The sequence below is a fragment of the Lepidochelys kempii genome, chromosome 4, assembly GCF_965140285.1.
Source record: "Lepidochelys kempii isolate rLepKem1 chromosome 4, rLepKem1.hap1, whole genome shotgun sequence".
NCBI lineage: Eukaryota > Metazoa > Chordata > Testudines > Cheloniidae > Lepidochelys > Lepidochelys kempii.
Window position 1 is genome coordinate 21,969,193 of NC_136383.1, and position 21,562 is coordinate 21,990,754.

The 21,562-nt window shown below is 40.7% G+C and overlaps 1 protein-coding gene across 1 annotated transcript in view; it reads left to right on the top strand.

Moving 5' to 3' along the window:
- Positions 1 to 8,997: 8,997 nt before the first annotated feature.
- The window catches only part of GRID2 (glutamate ionotropic receptor delta type subunit 2), a 1,023,752-nt gene continuing 1,011,187 nt past the window's right edge, over positions 8,998 to 21,562 (top strand). Inside the window, exon 1 of the mRNA XM_073340701.2 lies at positions 8,998 to 9,991. Coding sequence (XP_073196802.1) covers positions 9,904 to 9,991 — 88 coding nt within the window. The 5' untranslated portion in view covers positions 8,998 to 9,903. The remainder of the gene's footprint in view (positions 9,992 to 21,562) is intronic.

The window sequence follows — 21,562 nt, forward strand, 5'->3', positions numbered from 1 at the left end:
TCTTAAACTTTTTCATATCAATCTGATTTTTTATATATATATATATATATATATATATAGTGTAACAGTTTGAGCTGCGTGGCCTTTATAAGCCTTTTGAGGTGGCTATACAGCATAGATGGTAAGTGGAAAAGTAGCTCTGAAATCCAGCTTTAGCTGAGAAAAAATAGGTTCTTTATTTTAATTTCAGGTACTTTATAGGCAAAATTGAATTATCTTAAAACACTACAAATAATTTATCATGTTAGTTAGGTGCCTTCTTCCCTGTCATGTCATCTGATCTAATGGTTCTTTCTTAATTTATGACAGAAATACTGTGAAATAAGGTAAATGTCAACTATAACGATGCTGTTTGTCATGATGGAAAACAGTGAGCAAGAAATTATGTTTAATGCATCAAAGCAGGAAATTTGAAGTAGGTTATCCCAGCTATAGTCATAAACTATTTTTCAGGGGGGAACAGCGGGGGATGGGGGTTCTTGTTACTAAAAACACAACTTTAAAACATGCACATAACAACTGATTATAGGCAACATGGTTTAGAAGCACATTTCCCCCTTAAATGAAGGGAGCAAATGAACACTTTTTTCATTTTTCTAGTTTTTTAGGAATACTAATAACCAATTAACATGAGCCAGAAAAGATAATTATTTCATTCTTCATGCGTAGGGCAACAGAGGTCACGGTATAAAAGCCCTATATCTGAGAATCGGCTGCATTTATCAGTCACCTTTCCCTCGTATGTCTTATTCTGATCCAGATTTCTTTGATTTTGGATTTCACGGTGGCTAAAAGAATCCTGTAGCGATCACTCTAACACCACCATGTTCATAGTCAATGGGGAGAACATGGGTAATGCTATACTACATTGAAAAGATTTTGGGGAATACAGAAAAGGGCACAGACCTTGGGCTTATGTTTTAAAATACTTGAGTATACACCTCAGGTGTTCTGGTATTAAACCTTAATGCTCACAGGTGAAAACTAGTTGGCTCACATTCTGTCTTGGTTCTGTAGCTTTGCAATTGTGAAAGTCTCCGCTCAAGAAAGGTCAAGGAGCACTCACACAGGTGCATTAGTAAGGGCAGTGTTTAGTGGGTAGGCAGTGGCCTGGAATTAACCCAGGAGAAGTTGGTTCTTTTTCCGGATTTACCACTCACCTGTTGTGTCGCTTTGGGCAAGTTACTCCACTTTGTGTCTTTCCCTTCTTACCCTGTTTCTCTTGTCGATTTAGACTGTGGCAGGGATTGTCCCACTGTGTGTTTTGTACAGTACTTAGCACTATGACGTTCCAACATTTGGGGCCGCTATGTGCTACTCTAATACTACATGTAATAGTGGTGGGAAAACGTGTACAGCTCCTGCATGTGCTGGCTGATTGTAACCTGTGCTACTAATCTTTCACTTTCATAAGCATCAGATTCTCATGTTTGATTTTATTCTCGAAGAAAATAACACTGTTCCTGATCCCATGCCACCCATCCCAGACAAAAAATAAAATATGTAATTTAGTTTTCATTTTTTAGAATCAGTTAGCCATACGCTGAATGTCTCTTTGTTTTTCTCCCCTGAGTCAATCTGATTACTATGAAAGACAGTGGAAGAGGTAAAGAGTAAGTTCATTCTGGTTCTTGGATGATGATAAATGGTCAAGGTGTGGAGTTTCTGGTTTAATTCCTTCTGACTGGCTTTTCTCTTTTTAAATCTTCACAGTCTCAGCCAGGAGTATAACTGCTCCCCATCTCTCCTCTCAGCAACTATGAGAGAGGCAAAATCAGGTTAGAAGAATCACCATGAAAATGGTTTGCTTCACCTTGACCACTTCCTCTCCCCTTAAACCTCCTCCCCACTCCCATTTTATCCCTTCAGTCATGTGTCACTAAAGGGCCACATCGAGAACTGTTCAGAACAGGATTGCCATGTTCCCTGATCCCACTGTACTGTAACACTTTATGTTCCCAGAGCCAATTCTTCACTTTCTTCTCCTGGTCCCTTTTACATTTCCCCTCCTTCACTATCTGGTAAACAGGGTCCAATTCACTTGCCCTTCTGCAAATTGCAGTGCCTACACATGCCCTTCACCAATCACTAGTAGGAAGGTTCCTTTTTTCCTTCAATATAAAAGGTCATGGCTCTGTATAAAAGGACCTTAGTTTTTGCCCAACTAGAAGGCAACAACCGTAATCCTGGATCCTCCAGATACAAGGGAAGTGGCCTCTCAGGGCTATTGTTATCAAGAGGCAACAGGGGATGCTGCCTCCTTGTTACCTTGGAGGCATTTAGGCCTACAGATGTGCAAAGATACTTTAGGTGTTGCTCCATTCAGCATTGGAATGCATAACTTAGGAGCCTAAGTTTCTCTGAAAGTCAGTCGGACATAGGCTCCTCAGTCAGATAAGCATTGAAATGCTGAGCAGTGCAATGACTAAAACACCTTTTAAAAATCCACAGCATAGAGCCAGAGGGGGATGAGTGAACCAAGGGAAGCAATGGAGGGAAAGGTGAGAGACTTTTGGGAGATGGACCCCAGGGGAAATCTATAGGAGAGAAAGTGAATCTCCAAAAGGTAAGGAAGTGTCGGAGCTGGCTATGCTCCAGAAGGGGGTGGGGGGGGGAGAGAAGGGGGAGTCCAGGTGGTAAGGAAGGATGCAAGGCAAGAGAAGAGTAGGCAGTGGCATGAGCTTTGGTTCTGCCTCACTCATTCACTGGCCAGGGTACCTAGCTGGGCACATAAGAAGTAACAAGCTGCTCCGTGAAAAGCAGTGAGGTAACATACTCGACCCACATCCAGAGCAAGGGGGTATAAGAATCACCATTCATTCCCTCGTCTGCTCCTGGGGTGTGCCACTTCTTTCTTGAGTCAGATGGCAAACATGATATTTAGCCCTATATTTTGGCAGGTTTCAGAGTAGCAGCCGTGTTAGTCCGTATCCACAAAAAGAAAAGGAGTACTTGTGGCACCTTAGAGACTAACTTATGTTCAAATAAATTGTTAGTCTCTAAGGTACCACAAGTACTCCTTTTCTTTTTGCCCTATATATTTGCTTTTGTAGCCTGTGTGTCTTATAAACTCTATCACAGGTTCTCCAAAGTATGCAGTGATGAAGGTACACAGGTCCCTGAAAGCAGGTTGTTTACCCTAAATGTCCCCTCTGCCAGCAAAATATACAACTTTCAGTAACATGACTCAGATATTTGTGTTTTGGGGTTTTTTTTTCTGTAATTTTTGTTTGTTTGTTTTTGTTTAGATCAGGCCAGGGAAATCTCACTGGCACTAGGCTCTGACAGCACTCTCCAGTAGCTCAAAAGTTTATAAGTAAATTGTGTACAAGGATGGTTCAGGCAACATGGGAGATCTGTGACATTGGAGCTTAAAGTGAGGCAAAATAAATCCACTTCAGCAGCAGGCCCTGTTAATTCACTCTGATAATACTGGTTGCTTTAAGGGTTGATTTTACTCCATAATCACTTTCCAGGTTCAGTGAGGCTAAAGGATGAGGCATAAGCTCTCAAGTAAACTCAATAAGAATGTATTAGAAAAAGCAAAATGCTTTGCAATTTTTTTGCTGTGCGTCTCACTTATTTTCAGAGAATACAAGGTAAATGACGCATGGTGATGGTCTAGTGTGTTTACCTTTAGGATAAGGTTTTAGAGGTAATCAGATGTATTCTGAAGGAAATTCAGTAAAACATATAAATATCCATTTTGTGTTCACTTGCATAAACATCAAAGGAATTCTCTATCCATTCGTATGCATTCACACTTCTAGGTTAGTTAGGGACAGGATGACTTGAGAGATTGACCATGGGATATAATACTTAGCATTTCTGATAGCATTTGCCATCATCAGTGCATTCTTAAAAATGAACTAATTGGTCCTCATAGTATTCCTTTCAGAAAAGTAAATATTCGCTTTATACAGATGGGATGACAGAGGCACAGAGACGGTGTTTGTTTTGTTCAGAGCCAAGATGGAGTCAATGTCTGAGGCACTGTTAGAGTGCAGAAACTCCTGCATCCTACTCCTCTGACTATTAATCCAAACTATCTCTCACAATACAGAGCCTGTTGCCTTGGAATCAGTTCTGGACTGAAGTTATAAGTTGAGAAGTTATTTAGTGGTCTCTGAAATCTATTGGCTAGTGAACAAATGTTCCCTTAACTAAAACCCTTCCAGTTGGACCCCTTGTTTGAAGCAATACCAGACAGACCAAAGACTGACTGACGACATGGAAACTAAACTAATCTCACATCGAGCAGTTTTCCCCTTTAAGTCAGGATGCAGAGACACAGGCAGAGCAGTGTGCACTTGCGGCATTATATTCTATAGACAGAACTTCATTTCCAGGACTGTCAATCAGAAACCTTTTGCAAGCACTGTAGACATCTTAAAAAAGGGATGTGAGGGGACTTTCTGGTCAATTGAATGTAAAGCCTGTAAGACTGGAAATGTTCTATGGTGTGCAGATTGATACGCTGTTCAGTTAACAATATTGTGGTAAATTTGTGAGGCTTTTCATATTTGTTTTACTGTCAAAAGTTTGGATGAATAGTCTTCAGTGCAACAGGCTTTGAAGTTATTTGAACTCTTAAAAATCACGTATGAACAATGTTTAAATATTGTAGCAATTAAATAATAGTATATTTAAGAGGAATTAATCTCTAGCTCCTGTCACTGAAATGAGGATTCAGTTCTAAATCCTAAATGGGATTTGCGTAGGCAGGATGCTGCACTTGCCTGGAACTCCATTGAAATGTGGCTTTGCAAGTGTCTGCCTATGTCTATCCAATTAAACATTTGTTACCTTTAGTTTGTGAGGCATGTAATGTCGCAAATGTTAAGAGATTGTGGCTTTATCCGTAACATTACTATATTGTGACAAATCCTGTTACAATGTTGGATGAATATGAAAACAAGCCCATTTTCCTGTGTAGACAGGGAAAATTAACAGTAATTCTGTGACTGTTTGTATTTCTTTGTCAGGTATATCCATTTAAAAGATTTTCAAGGAGTCCAAAAAGAAGAGGCCTCACTGAAAAATGAAAACAAATGATATTAAAAGTCTAGAAATAGAAGCTAATCTTTAACAATTGTTGGTGGGTCCTTCTTGCAACTCTCCCATGTTCAGATGGCATCAATAACCATTTGGATATGCCTGTTGTGCATGTGTGATTGATAGTTCCCTTTCAGGATTGATCAGATCTTATTAACCCTGCCCCATAATACGAGACTATTGAGCTACTCTTTGATATAAAGGGCAGTACATTCTGAATTTTGGTGCAAAGGAAATATTGTTTTTCATAGCCAGGGGAATATTGGAATTCATTGCCACAGAAGGTAATTGAATTAAACATTGTCATCCTTTTTTTTTTTTTTTTTTTTTTAAACAAAACGGTAACTTCATGATGGTTAAGATTTGTAACTATGCAAGCTATGATTAAAAAAAACCTGGCTAACTGAATATCAAGCTGGTGTCTTGTTCAGGTCAGGAAGGAATATGCTCTCCCGCTGAGTCTAGCATTGCTCAGTTGGCTCGGTGCATTATGTTTTTGCCTTCCTCTGAAGCATTATATACTGGACGCTGCCAAAGGCTGGATGTAAGAGCAGATGGACTAATCTAGGATGGATAAATCCTATGTTCTAGCTGTATGCAGTTCATTAACAAACATTATGAAATATAAAATCTACTGCAGAAATAACGTTTAAATTACTCTTCATTTATGCAAATGTTAATGTTTACTATGTAATTCAGAACTTTCATTATAATGTTCCAGTATTCTAATTACCTTCTAACATGAGCCAACAGAGGGTTATAAATGATTTGTTTCAGTGCTATGTTTAGTTCTTCAGTTACTGCAGAAACTGGTAGAGCTCAGAATTAAGCAAATATAAGACCAAACAGTGTGCATGTGATAGACAGTCAGGATCTAATTGACTAAGTATTCTGCATGGTTAGACCCTTGCTCCTGCATGAGGTCCCACTGACTTCAGTGGCTTTTCATGCAGGCACAAAGATCCAGATGCATGGAGCAATTGACCCGACTAGATCTCCAGATTTTTTTGAAAGGTTACTGCTTGTATATTAAATAAAGCCGAAGCAAGTCACTTGCAAGCTTAGAGGAGAGAGTTGGAAAAAATTGATGGAGTTTGCCTCCAATGTCTTGCCTACATTAGTTTTGACAAAACATTCCTATCTTTGTTCCACCAGCAGTAGTAATAGTTGGGAGCGCTAGAGTAACCAGGCCATTGCTAACTGCCAGGGTATTAACTGTTGTGTGATCTATCTAGATCCTTGCTGAGCAGGACAGGATGACACGGTGGGTTTGTTTTAATGCTGTCATTTGTCTATGCTAGTGCTCCCACCATCGATGGTAGCAATGGAGCTGATGTGGTAGTAGCAACAATGGAGGCAAAAAGTCTAATGTAGAAACAGTATGCTTCAGCCACACAGATGTATGCCTGGTTCAAAGTCAAGTCAATGGGCGCCGATTGACTTTTTGTTAGGCTTGGATTAGACCCTGACTGAGTTTGAACTGAAGCAAATTAATAGCATTGCAATAAGCAATTTTCACGTTACTGCAGCAGCATCCATAAAACAATGTGATTACATCTATTTAAACAATTTGTACTTAAAATCTAGACAAAATTACATGGTCACAGGATAAGTCTCCTACTTCAAAATGAACTTAAAACTTACTTTCTATAAATGCTTGGTGTATGTACATTGCGTATCCTCTGACAAATATATTTTATAGGAAACAGTCCTCCAGTACAATATAGTTCAATCTCCATATGTAGGTGATAGTGTTTCTTAGTTCAGAAAGGTTTAGCCCTGATTCTTATGCTTTATAGGAATGTATTTTAATTCAATAATGGTTTTTTATAATTCACTAAAGCTTGTTCAAAAGCTAATTCGAATAAACTCAACCCATGATTTTCTCCTCCCAAATTATCAGGAAGTATGCCGTGTGACTTTCTCACATCAGCATTCAAAAATTAACTTTATTACTCTCTTATTACAAGTTTATAAAATGAGTCATACTGCCAAGAATCTAATGAGTCGTTGATCTACAAGCTATGCCTCCTGCCTTACTAAATCGGGACCACAACCTTGAATGGAAGTTGCCCTTCGTGTGGTTAATGTAGGATAGATTTACTAGATGTTTAAGCAATGAGTGAGGACAGCTGACTTCTAGATAAGGCACCAGAATTCTTAACTTTACCTAAAGTACACATTAAAATGAATTTTTCAAAGATTTTCATTACATTTCGTACTCTGCCTACTGTGCATAGTACATAATTAAAGAGTACTGCTCTTATATGTACCCCCTCTGAAGCAAATTAACATTTCTTATGAACTTTGTTCTTTTGTGGGGAAGTAATAATGAGGAAAGTAGTTTCTAAAGTCTCTCTGATTTATTACGAGTTAAGTCAATGCCCAATACATTCGTTTATGCTGTGTGTCAACGGCCATATACAATAAAAACCTTTTTTGTTATTGTTGACAAAGCAAGTCTATCTAATGTGTTCTGTCCTGGGCTTGGAGTGCCTGTAACATACAAATGGTATTCTGTGAGATAGTTTGCTCACTCTTGAGGAGTAACTTCTTCCTCTTTCATTTCCATACTTTCTACTTGCATTTGAATCTCAAAATTTCAACTGACTTATGACTGCCATACTCTAAGGACCCTGTTCAAAGCCCATTTAAGTTGATGGAACAAATGCCATTGACTTCAATACACTTTGGATCTGCCCTAAATCTTCTGAACATCACCATCTGTGGAAGTATGGATCTAAGCAAAGCTACAGTTGCTTGCATATTTTAAATGATCTCACTCCTTAGCAGATGCACTAACGCTTTGATTTTTTTGTCAAGCACTTATTTTTATTTCCTGTGCTAAATCCTTGATTACTTTCTATAAGTATGCCTATAGGGGTGCAGGGAAGGTGAGCTCATAATTTAAAGTAGTAACTATTCTCTATTAGAGAACTGAACAAGTCACACATGGAGTAAATCTGGTGATCTTCAGCTAGCTTCTGCCAAAAATATCAATCTGTTATAAAAGTCTCTGCTAAGAAGAGGTCTAGAAATGACACAGAAGGGGTGTTCATAGAGCAATGCTGTACGTGGGAGTGAAGCTTACACACAGGTTCCTCGTTGTGTACTATAAATTGCTTATGCTGAACATAAAATTTATCCTCTTGGATCAGAACAATTCTCCATCTAGTCCACAGGAGCCAATAAACACGATTCAAAGGAAAGTGCAAGAAACCCTGAAGTGGGCATGTGGGGAATAATATGCCCACAGGAGAAGTTTTGATCTCTGTGCCATTGTTTTGCAACAGTGAAATGGGGATAATATACATACTGACCTCAAAGGGTGGATGAGGATTAAACAGTTAAGAATTTTACAATGCTTTGAGAATGAAAAGTGCTACATAAGTGCAAGCTTCCCATGGCTTTTACATTGGCCCTGCCGTGCGGGGAGGGCAATTCACTTTTAAAGTAATTGTGAGTATTCAATCAAAATTGTAGATAATTAAAATAATATAAATAGCTTTCTAGGTCTTTTTTTAATTATTATTATTCCTCTGCGACCAGGTGACCCTGATTTTCTTTCTTTCTTTCCCCTCCCTCCCCTTCAAGCAATGTCCCTGACTCAGTTGTCAAAGACTGGAAAAGCAGGCGTGTCCATCTAGCTTTGAACTTGATACCTGCGGTAGAGTTACAAGGTTAAACAAATGGGGTGGATATTTTTTTTTCTTTTAAAGGCTGAACATTGCACTTCACAAAAGGTCTTTCCCCCTCCCCTGGTGCATTTTTAGGCTGCATGCGCTCCTGCCTGTCTTCCACTCGGTCCCGGCTGAAGATTTCAAGGAAGATGAGAGCTCTATTTTGCTTCTCCCTTGTATTGCAGATAGGGGGAGGAGGTGGTTATTAGAGAGGAGCCCCCCCCCCCGCTTTTTCTCCCTCTCTCTAGCTGATAACACTATTTCTCGCTCGCTCTCCTCCTCCCAGGTGATCCATTTCTAGGCAACGTGCTGGCTGGTGCTGGAGCTGCCAGCTCTCTCTGCATCCCACCAGCAAAGCGAGCTCTAAAGCATCCTGCGGACCATCAGCGGCTTCCCTCTGCTTTGCTCCAGGCACTGCTTCTCTGTCTCCTGCCCTGTCCAACCACTACCTTGCGCGACAGACACAGCACGCTGGGCTTGATTTGCAGATTTCTCCACCAGTTGTGGGAAGCAATTTTTAAGCAGGGGGTGGGGGAAAATCTCTGCATTACTATCTGCATTACCTTGAAGTTCACTTTGTTTTTTGGCCTGGGGGGGCTTTTCCTGCAGGAATCTGGCTTCTAGAACCGGGATTTCCTCTTTACTTGATTCCCTGCTCCTCCTCCTCCTTCCTCACTGAAGGCGAGTTATTTGCTGCGGGCTCCCGGGGTTTGGGGCTCCCGGGCCAAGAGGGTTTTGTGTGTGTGTGTGTGTGTGTGCGCACGCGGTGTGTGTGTGTGTGGTGGGTTGGAAGTTGTTGTGCAGGAGCCGGGACTGAGCGGATCCCTGGACCCTGCGGAAGGATGGAGACGGTCTGACGAAGAGAGGCGACTGCTGCCCAGAGAAGCAACCGGGCTGGATGGATTCGCTGCCCGAACTAACAGCAGCTGTGGTCGTGATGGCCAGAAGCCCCCCGAAGTAACGCGGGGCTCTCGCAAAGGAGAGGGGCGCCCCAAACCCTGGGCTCTCCCCCCTCAGCAGCTGTACAGAGGCAATCGGGATTTAAACACTGTTTCGGCATCTCCAACTCCTGGGCTTGCTGCGCTGTCCTTCATTATCCTCCTTGTAAAAAGAGATCTGCTGCTCTTTCTTTAAAGACAACAACAAAAACCTTAAGCCCCAGGAGGACATGGAAGTTATCTCTCTCATTTTGGTTGTGGCCGTCTGTTGGACTCGAACCTGGGAACCGGCGATTGCAGATTCAATCATACATATAGGTAAGGGGGCTGCTGCATTTGCCGGTTACTTTTTTCGAGCTCTCCTTTGCAACCTTCTCTCTCCCATTCTTGCTGTCTTTGCAGTCTCTCGTCCTTCTTGCCATCTTCTTTCCTTCTCTCCTTTTTTACCCTCCCTGTCATTGCTTCCCATAAAGATCTTTGCCCTTCTTCTCCCCCCAACCCCCCCCCCCCCTTTTTGTTTGTTTCTTTACAGTTGCTCTTTATAAATGGTTCTTGATGGATGAAGTGTGTATTTAAACCTTGAGTTTCTATCTAGTGGCTTGGAGGGGAGGGTTTTTTTGGGGGGGTGGAGGAAAGGAGGGGTAGCGGGAGAGTTCACACCCCCACCTTGTATTTGCCCTTAGCACGAATCCTCCCCCCCCCACACACACACCTTTCCCCGCGACTCACTAATTTGCCCTATCTGGGAACCCCGAAGTATCCCCCCCCCATGGAGTCTAATAACTCCAGCCACCCCCGCGGCTCCTCGGCGGAACAGGTGGTTTGGCAACGTGAGCTGCTGGGTTTCGCAAAGCAGCTCGCTCTCTGTGTGTGCGCAAGGGGAAGATGTTCCGTTGAGCCCCACCGCTCACCCTTGCTTCCCTCCAGTGTAAGCGGCGCCGCTGCTAGCCCGGCTGCAGGAGGCGCAGCAGCAGCTGCAAGCCGGGGCCGCCGAAGCCCTCTCCGGGAAGGATTCGGAGCCAGCTCCTGTGCAGACGGGGGCGCGGGGTCCAGACGCACCTCCCTCTGCTCCGTCTCCGATCCGGGGGGGGGGGGGGGGGGGCTGCGTGGCGGGGCGTAATTCTAACTCTTTCCCCCGGGTCCGGCCCGGCCCGGTTTTCACGGAGAGGGCAGCAGAGGCGGGTGGGGGGCGTTCCCTCGGCCAGCGCTGTGGCGGAGTTATGGGGGGGGGGGGAATTAAGGGTGCTGCTGCTGCCCTGGAAGGGGCGAAGGAGCTGCTTGTGGCCCCACCTATTGGCAGCATGATGGCCACACGGGGAGTCCGAGAGCTGGAGGGAGGAAGGCGCTGTGTGTGTGTGTGAGTCTGTGATTATTATTCACAGCGCTGTCCGCAGCCAGCTCAAGCTGTAACCCACATTTCTCTCCAGAGAGAGGGGCATAGGGGACGAGAGACAGCTGGATCCCCCTCCATGTGACAGCCCGGCCTGCCAGGGAACAGCCTCCCAGCCTCTGCTCTGCGCGCACGCCCCTGAGGCATAGGTGCCTGTGGTTAAAGGGCATTGTATCCTCCCCGCCAGGGGACAGCTCGCACTCCCCGGCCTTCCCCGGGGGGCAGGATGTTTGCCTGGAGGGAAGATCTCTCACCCGCCTATCGCTGAGTGATCAGCAAGCCAAACAGGCAGGCGGAACAAGAGCATACAAATGTGGATGCCCGCCTTCAAGGCGGGCAATAAAATAAGAAGCCCAATCCCCCTGCTAGGGTTGGGGGCGGGTGCTTGTTCTCAGGTGTGTGCCGTGCGGGAGCCTCGGTGCCCGTTCACGGGTATGGAAATACAGCTAGAGCTCTGCCTCTGATCCCTTCTTGGCTTCCAGTGCCAGGCCCCTTAGATCCAGGGCGCTCGTCCGCTCTCTGAGGTTGCCTTTGTAAACATGCCTGTCTGTGCAGCAGTGTGTATAGCAGTGAAAATGAAGATCCGAATTTAGGATTCCATTCTTGCACTTACCGCTTTAAAAGCGACACCGCGTAGGGGCAGCTGTCCAACCCTTCATTTAAGATCGCCAGGCGCCCAGCGGCTGTCAATTCCCAGGGGCACAGAACTTTACAGGGGTCAAGCCAAATAGCTAGCCTTGACTGGAACCTCCAGTATTCTACCGAGGCAGAGCAATATGCCCTCCTTTTAAAGAGAGAATGGCTTGTTAATTTCTTTGCAAGTTATAAACTGTTAGTCCCTGAGCCTAGTGCTTTTGTTTTTAGGGGCTTATCACTCACTGACAACATCTTAGGGTTTGTCAAGGTGACATCTTTACCGTGTAACAATCATCTACCTGATGAGGGAAAAGTGAATGCACTCTATCCAGTCCTTTTTGTTAAATGATCAGTTGCATGTACTGTAGCTGTTTGGTATAGTACCGAAAGAGAAAATATCTCCTTTCTTCTCTCTGCACCGGTAATTGTTTTCTATTTGTTATCGTTTAAACTTATTTATTTTATCTGGCATATTCAACACAAGTATTTACTGCTTCCCTCTTTCTTTAAAGTGCCATTGGTTGGTAGATGCATCAACACAGTAAATCCTCTGGGTGGAGGGGGCGGGGGAACCAAAGTGGTTGCTTCTCACACAATTAATTTGACTTGAAAGACAATTAGTACATTTGACAAGGGGATTAGTTCTTTTTATAGACTGTTTTATGTTGCCATGATACTGGCAAATTTATAATGGTTACACATAGCTCTAAATCGTTTATAATTTAAAATTGAAAATAAATGACCTGTAATTACCAATACTTTAATGTCTAATAGGTCATCAACTAAAACAGGCAATCCTGTAGAACTCAGAGGTGAAAACCATAGTAATACCCAAAATGACCCTTAAATTTTCTGTGTTAGGTTTTGTGAAACCCTAATTTGATTTTTTCCATGTATAGGTAATATTAAGTTACATATAATGTATTTAAGCAAGAATAATGAAAAGCCATTGTCAACTTGAGATGGCATGTGTTTTGGTTTTAATATTTTAAATAACAATAAAGGATGGGGGATAGAATCAATCAACAAATTATTCTAATACTTGTGGATGGGATTTTCAAAGCCAAAGAAGAGAAGGAAATGTTTACATTCTGGAGTAAAAGTAACACAGAGATGTAATACAGATGCCCTCAGACATTGAGCAGAATAAGCTACTTTCATAATTCTACAATGTTAACATGTTCAAGTGGAAAATATTTCTAATATAGAGAGCCCATGTACAGGGGAGGTTGGGGGAGGAGGGTGAATCTTGAAAAGAAATAGAACTAAAACACTAACCCTTTGCACATGTATTCCTTTATGACTGTATAGATTCCTCATTATAGTGCGCTAATGGCCTCACTTGACTTCATGTTGAGTATTTGATATATTTACCATAAAAGGTTGTATTTCTGAATGTGTAACTATCCTCTCAGACAGCTCAGCAGACTACCACAACACAAATGGGTACCTAGAATTAGCAAGCTGTGATTAATAAATTGGGGGTGGTGTGGGCAGTTTTTTGCATTATGGAATACGGATTCATTTTTCTCTTCCAAACTAACACCCTTCTTAATTATTCTAGTTGTATTGTACGATTATTTTCAGGGAAAAATCACTCTAGTTTCCAAAATATGTTCCTCTGAATATTGATAGGGCTGTCCATAGTTAATGTTTCTGCTGGCTAAGTATTATAAAGAGGAGTTGGCGGTTCAGGAAGACTGCATTAAGCATGCTTGTGAAAATGTTGAAATGGATCACCTCTACTGAAATTATCCTTACCCCTACATAAAAGGAGGGGGATATGACATGTCAAAATTATGCAGTTCTGTGTTATGTTGCTTCTCTGAGCCTATGCATTGATTAATTTCATCAGACTCACATTACTTGATTGCTTAGAAGTTCCTAATGATCTGTATGCTGTAGGAAGAACTCGAAAGCCGTGAGCAGAATGGCGATGATACTGTGTTTTATGAGGCTATTCAAAAAGTGGCTCTGATTTATGTAGCTCGAAAGCTCCAAAGTCTTTGAGATTAGCCACGCTGCCTGCTATTTTCTTCATACATCAGTTGTCCCACACTCTTTACTCCCTAAATACAACAGGAGTTTAGAACGGTGCCTTTAATTAAGCAGGGATTAGGTGGCATTTCTAGTCTTCTGCAAGATTTGTGTACGGTTCATATCTTCTGCCAAGCGTCTTATATTTTGTAATAAGTGCTCACTCCTTTATCTTGGTGTATGTGCACAGTAATATCTCTGTATGTACATGTGTTTATATAATGTATAAATACACAAACACATGCCTGAATCAGATGAAGCAAAGCCCTCTAGGTCAGGTAGCAAATAAAATCTTTATCGTACAAGAGCACAGGTGTAAAATGTCATTACAATCACTTTAAAGAATAGTGCAGTGCAACTATAGCACTACGTTAACCAGTAAGATTGAAGTATGCAAATGAACTCAAGGTTACTATATATGGTATCTCTCTCAATAATATCCAATAGCATGCTGCTCCTAACTTTTTCCATATCAAGTGGAAAGTTCAAAACACTAATTTGTGTCTTGCAGTTTTTTTTTAAATAACAGAATTTTATAAAAACAATAATGCACCAAAGCTTTTAGACTGCAAGCTCTTTGCAGCAGGGACTGTCATGTGTTATATGGTAGTCAAGTGCACAGTGGGGTCCCAACCTTGTTGAGGCATGTAGACACGAATGCAATATAAATTTTTAACAATCGAGGGACAACTTCTATATTCAGTGGAGGCATGTCTTTTCTGTTAAGATTTTATGACATCCTTCAAATACCCCCCTCAAACCCTCCTCCCTCCCCAAAAAAAAATTATGTGGGAAAAGTGAAAAAACTAGTATGGAAGTTTACACAGCCGCATCTCAGGATTTGCTTAATAGAAAGTCTGTGTGGTAGCACCACAAGGAACTTGTATACTATGGAGATCTGTGCCAGTATAAGAATCTGATCAGCCCCCTTGATGGATATGCCTTTAGCTTTGTAAGTAAAGTTTTGCGCAAATCTCCTTCGTATAGAACTTGTTTTATATACTTCATAATAAGCTGAGACATTTATCACTGATACAGTATATCAACATAAGCCCTAGCATTTTGCATACAAACCTTTACTTTTTATTGCTTTCTATGCCCATGTTTCTGCACCTATGTAGTAACTGTTAAATAGATACCGTGACTGATCTTGTGATTAATACAGCCCTTGATAATGATGTATTGTACATTAATAACTAATTAATATTGTAGTCCCAAGAGTATTTCATATTTGTGAAAATGTTTTCTATGGTACAGGAAATAAACAAGCACCTGATGATATGAAAAAACGAGTATTTCAGTAGATCAAAAAAGTCTTCCGTTTTCTGTTCTACACTTCACTATAATTTGCCAGGGTAGCTCTTTTTAACAATGCTATGAAGTCATGAAGTACATAGCATAGCATATGTTTAGCAGCTAGTATGTTTTAAAAATATCTGTGAATCTCCTAAATATATTTATTTAATGTCTTTATATGCATTATAGTTGAAATTCTCTTCTAAGAGCTTAGCACTGTTGCGCCCTTTTGGGTCCCTATAATGTATTTTTAATGCTAATTACACTATTCCTAAAAGGGAAAAACTTCTGTGGCATAGTTTATGGCTTGTTGTTGTCATCTTCTAAGGAAATATTTGCCATTAGGTGTCACTGCTTTCTGAAGTGTGTTTCTTTGCAGTAACGTAGGGCCTGATCCAAAGCCTACTGAAATCACAGGAGTCTGTACTTTGACTCCAGTAGGCTTTGGATCAGGCCCATAGCTGAAGGAGTATGATTTACTCAAAAAACTTAAGTGACTGCTTTTAGTCTCTTAGTGGCTGCTTAAATTGCTTCAGGGTTTTCATACTGTATACAGCTAAACAAACAAGCATCCTATTTCAAATGGCTTTTTAACAAATGTCTAACATGTCAATTGTTGATACTATGTATGCGTGCTTTCAAATGACTAGTTATCGATGTAGAGTCTTTATTCTCATAGTACTATCTCTGAAAATACCGTGGGGGAGGGGAGGGGGAAAGCTCTTATGACTGAGACTGTTCCTGTGTAAATATACCAACTAAGTTTCCTTTAACTTAATGAACAAAGGTTCTCTTCCCCTCCCTCACCTTATAAAGCATGTGGTATTGGCAAGAGGTGACTTTTTTTAAGCTATTAGTTTACTCCCCTGAAAAAGGATTGAATTTACATTATCTGCTGTGACAGCTTATAGAATTTATTGGGAAGCTTTTAAAAATGTGTTTACTAGTTAGTCTTTTCCGGCTGTTTGTACTGTTTATCATTGTGTTCAGTTGTTTCACCTTATTGTAGCAAATTACATTTTTTTTAACAGTGGCATTGACAAAATAATATGTTTTAAGACAGACAAAATTTACCTTGCTATGGGTTATAATGGTTTCTGGTTTTATGATAAAATTTGCCACAACACAACTTACCCTAAAATATTAAATACGAAAAGACCAGATGTGTTATATTTTCGGTGTTGCAAATTGAGGGCAGGGGCAATGTCTGAAACATTCCCGATGGATTTTGGGCTATAGACTTGTTATGTTAAATAGAAACAGTTTTTTGGTTTTTTTTATTGGTAAAACCAGTCTAAAACCAGAAAATTCATTTACATCATGCTAATAAGATCTACAAATTAACTAGTATTGATATATGGAAAGTGTTAATATGCCAAATGCTATCAGGTCATGTAATGCAAGAGTTCAATAAAGTTAGTTACCTTGTGCCCTTGAAAACATAGGATGTCATTTTTTTTTTTTAAACCCGTTGAAGTTTTGGACAGTAGAAGGAGCTGATGGTCATCTGAGCTAGTGAAACTGGCAGGATGCTTTCAAAGTCCATATGCACTTCAAGGAATATCCTCTGATCGGATTCTTGCATGTTGACATCCTGATCTCCCTATTGTGTTGCATCTTGGTCCTCACGCTATCTCCACCCCCCATATAAAGTCCATCAACAGCTAGGAAAGCAACCCTTGCAGGCCACGGTTACTAAAAAATGGCTCTTGATAGTCTTCGTTAACACTGCATATGACTTGGCTGCTAACGTAGAGTGGTTCAAGCTGTTACTGACCAGTGTTGCAGAAAGCACTGCAGGGACCAAGTGGAACGTGGGAAGTCTAGCAAGTCATTTCTGACAAGTGTTGAAACAATTACATTATGCTAGCGGCCATGCCATTGTCAACACCAGTTGAGGTAGGACTGAAGTAATCCATGAATTATGAGAATTGTTGACCAGTTTTTAGCACCCTAGAGTAGATTAACCTAGAGGGTGCAGATAAGGAAATAGTTATCTCCCATCCTGCCTGTTAGTGTAAAGGGGAAATGGTTTTTAATCTGACAAGGGAGAGGGTGATAATTTAAATGAAGAAGGAGAGAGGAAATGGCCTCTGTTCTCATCCCGTTTTTCAGCTGTCAAAATGCTCCCTTGCATACATATCACCAAAACTCTACCCTGTGATATTCTCTCAGTATGTCTCAGTTTTTACTTAATACATCTGGTTACTCTAGACCAGTAGTTGTGGAGGAGGAGAAAGAGAAAGGGGGAGATTGGCATGGTTCAGAAAAGACCACAATTAGTAATAGTGCCTATGACTTGGACAGTTATTACTTTTCTATTTAAATGCCAGATGGCCCAGAATAGCATTTTAGGCTGATAATGACATGGAGAAGCATTCAGGTGATGAATATGAATTCTGGTAAGAGGTGGGACTCAGAACTGTGGCAATGTTGTGCCATTTTGTGATGCTGAAACGGGGGGAAGTGGTGGTGGTGGTTGTTGTTGTTTCTGAGCCTTCAACTTGCTTTGGAACAGAAGTTGGCATGACGTAGAAAGTACAGTGTGAATTGTAGGAGAAGTGGTGAGCATTGAAAAAAGATAACACTTCCTCAGTATAAGCAAAGATAACCTAGTAACTACAGTGCGTATGTATAGTATTAAAACTATACCAAAGTCTTGCTGTATAAAAGTAAATACTGTCATTTTAGGCAATTGTAAACTGATTGCAATAAGATTTGCAGGAGAAAGTTTAGCTTTTAAGTCGCTTTCATTGCACACAATAGTTTTGGCATGACCGGGAAATATGGTGGAAGAAGATTTAAATACAGAAGTTTCCTGAAAGTTTATTCTAGATTTATCTGACAAGGCATGCTCAAGAGGAAATTGAAAAGGAAGATGAGTGGAAAATGAAGGGAGGAGAAGAAATAAGATATCAAAGTTAAAAGCCCGCAGTACGCTGCAAGTTTCCCTTCATACAGGAATTCTGCGGCACTTGCGTTAAGTGGAATAGATCTAAATCAGAGGGGGAAACTTGCAAAGGCACAGAATTTTAAATTAAGAATTGTATGTGTATTTTAACCTATTAGATAACACTCTGTGCAAAAATGCTAATTATTCCTAATTGTTGTATTTGCGTTTACCAATGAATAAAATATCACGCATCTTATAAAATATGCAGTGAAAATCATTAGATAATTCCTCTTGGACTCTTTCATGCAGATTTAAAGAATTCAAACTTTTTTTTTATTCATTACTTTTAAATCGTTAGCTGTTTTTAATAAGTTAGATTGCTCAGGCTAATAATACTCAATGTACCAAATAATAATTGGTGGTTTTGCAGAATCTCTTTTTTCCTGCTACCCTGTGCACCCCCAACCAAATCTTCCATGCAGACTCAAATGGAGGTAAAGATTTCATTGTCATGTCTTTTTTTTTTTTTTTTTTTTATTGGTTCAGGTTAATCTGCACCATGTTAATCTGAACAGTAATATTTTTCACTTTGCTTTGATGGGAAGCTATGGATAGAGAACTGGATAGGGAGTTAGTAGACCTCAGTCCTAGTCCTGTAATATCTGTGCATCAGTTTACTGTATTAAATGAGGGTAATGCTTACCCACTTTTGTTCAGTGCTTTGAGATGAAAAGTGCTAGAGAAGTCATGTCTTATTTTATTATTTTTAAGTTAAGCTATAGAGGACATGGCCTATCTTTCCCACAGATAGAGATGTGTGCAGTACGGAATAAAATACCTTTGAAGTCCAATTTACTTGATGTCCTCCACATACATTCTTCTGTCTGCCTACATGCTTGGTGCCTATTGGTGGTGCTGATGTGTTTAAAAAAAAATAAAATCACTGAAGTCAATTAGGAGCTCAAGTCCCATTGACATTCAACTGGGCGTAGGCTCCTAAGTCACTTAGGTATTTTTGAAAATATCAGCCACTTTACTTACGTGTACTGAGAGATGCCAGTTTCATTACACTTGCATTCTAACCCAGACTAGACCATGGGCTGCCTGGATAAATGTTGAAAGTGTTATTGTTTGTTGCAGAAAGTCTTGCCTCTAACTTATAGCTTGGGTGTCACATTACTGCCTGAGTCTCATCGTACCTGTTGATGCCTGACAAAACAAGAACAATAAAGTGATGGAAGGTGTATAATGTGAGAATTCTTAAGGCTGACAAGGACAAGTTGTACCATTGCTGGTGCCTGGCAAACCCAATAAGGACACAGATGTCAAAATGTAACACTCTATAGCACCTGATCCAAAGCCCATTGAGGTCAATGGGGAGATGTTAATTGAATTCCATGGGCTTTGCATCAGGCCTGTAGTGAGCACCATTAAAAATTGACATTTACTGCACCATAGTATTTATCTGTTATGCAGTATTGACAGCATTCCATATACTTGGAATAAGATATGCTGCCAATCTCCGTAAACCTAAGCTCTGCAAGGAAAGGACCTCCCTCTTCTTCCCTGCCACCCTCTCTTTTCGAATGAAGTCTTTTTGTTCATTCTTATTAAAACAAAATTGTTGACAGTACACTTTATTTTACAAAGTTTTAAAGGAGAGAGTGGCAAATACAAAAGTTGATAGATGTCCTCTTCTAATGGTGCCCACAGGTCTGTGTAGTGTATAAGGTGAATGTGAGATTTGGTGAGATAAGGAAGATTCCTGGTCTCTCACACACATGGTTCATTTGCTTTAAGAAGTGTGGTAGCACCAGAAAGTTCATTATTTAATATATTCCCCTCCTCCTGCCCATTCCTAGCTGGTGAAGGGGGGTGGGATATGTCCAGGTTGTAGAATACAATGCATTTCAATGTTAAGTCACTTACCAGAACCCAGCGTCTGTCTTCTAATGGCTGTTGATTGGTCTTAATCAGCTTCCTAGAAGACAAGTGTCCATATCACTCCCACAAAAATTGGCATTGATTGGCACCTTTGCCTTGATAGGAAGATATGAATAGGGATGGAGATTAAATTACACTTCATGTAACATGCTCCAAACTAGGCTTACATTAGGATGTGCACTGGCATGGGGCTCTGTGGGGAATCTTGCAATGCTACTTCCCCTCTTTCTTTTCTTTTTTTTTCCTTCCCTCTGATAAGACCTCTTTCTCCAGAGCTGTCAGTACTGAAAAAAACTATCCTCATTGCTAACATCAATTTAAATACATTCAAAAAGCAAAATGCTGTTGAGGATATTTTGATCTCTTCTAAGGCTGTAAAATTTTCTAAACAGTAGAATCATGAGAAGCAATGTCTGCATATCAGTCCCTGCAATGTACTCTTGGGGCTTCTCATGTTTCGTCCAGCTAGTCAGATGACCTGCCTCCAGCAAAAGTTTATATCTGATGATTTAGGAAAAAGGTGACACCATAATGTAACTTCATAGTTGTGTGGTGTGTTTGGAGGTTCTCAAGTACTCTTGACTAGATTTTGATCCGGAGATTGTGAACAGGATAAGAATTTGACCACAAGGCCACCTCCCATGCATAACAACCATGTGGCATACCAGAAGCAGAACAACCATGTGGCAACCACAGCAATTGTTTCCATGGAAATGGATATTACATACTTTACTGCAGTTGAGCTGCTTGAAATAAGGAGAAGGCACCCCATGTAATTAGCCAACTTTCTATATGTGATCCATAGTCTACAGTTGGAGATGTTCTGAAAAGTCCTTCTTGATCACTGCAGGCGTGATCAGTCTATGCCTCAAAATTTGAGGCTGAATGTAGCATGTAACTAGATGTGTGTCCAAACTGGCTCTCTACATTAGAAACCTCTCTGCCACCAAACTTGAGAAATCTTTGAATTTGAACTGAGATCCAAACTTTGACTCAGACTTTCATTCCACTAATAACTTTTTTTAATCTAGCACGTGTGGCTGGAAACTTTGTCCATACTTAATCCTTTTCGGAGTCTCAGTGAACTCTTTTTGGCCCTGTGATTTCTTGTGGCCATAGATTCATTATGCAGCATATAACCAACCTGGGGGAAAGTATTTCTTTTTCTCCACCCTTTCCATAGATGCACTTACTCCTCTATGCTTCGTATAAGTACCCCTCTCTGTAGCCTATAGGATGGATTAGATTAAGAAATAAGTAGAAGTTAGGTTTGGGGCCTAAATTGCCTAGCTGTAAAGGTGTATGGGAAATTATAGTTGCTAAGGGGAGAAATTTAGAGATAAACTTGGAGACAGCAAGATGGGAAATTCAAAATTAGCAAGGACATGACCCAGGGTTATGTTGCTGCTACATTTTGGATATAGCTGGTTCAAGCAAGGTTTTTAATAAGTGTTTTGAGAATTCTGGAACCTTTTTATTAAAATGCTATCTATATTGATAGCATGGGAAGGACGTTGATGCAGATGTTAAGTTAAACAATGTGTAACTTAAAGAGCCTAAAAAGGAGTAGTATGGCTGAATTGCAGGAGAGCTCATATTAACATCAAAAGGCTCCAGTTAGGTTCTAGGATCATAAGGCTGTACTTACTGTCCGTGGACTGATCACCCATCCAAACAATAGTTCACCTTTTAA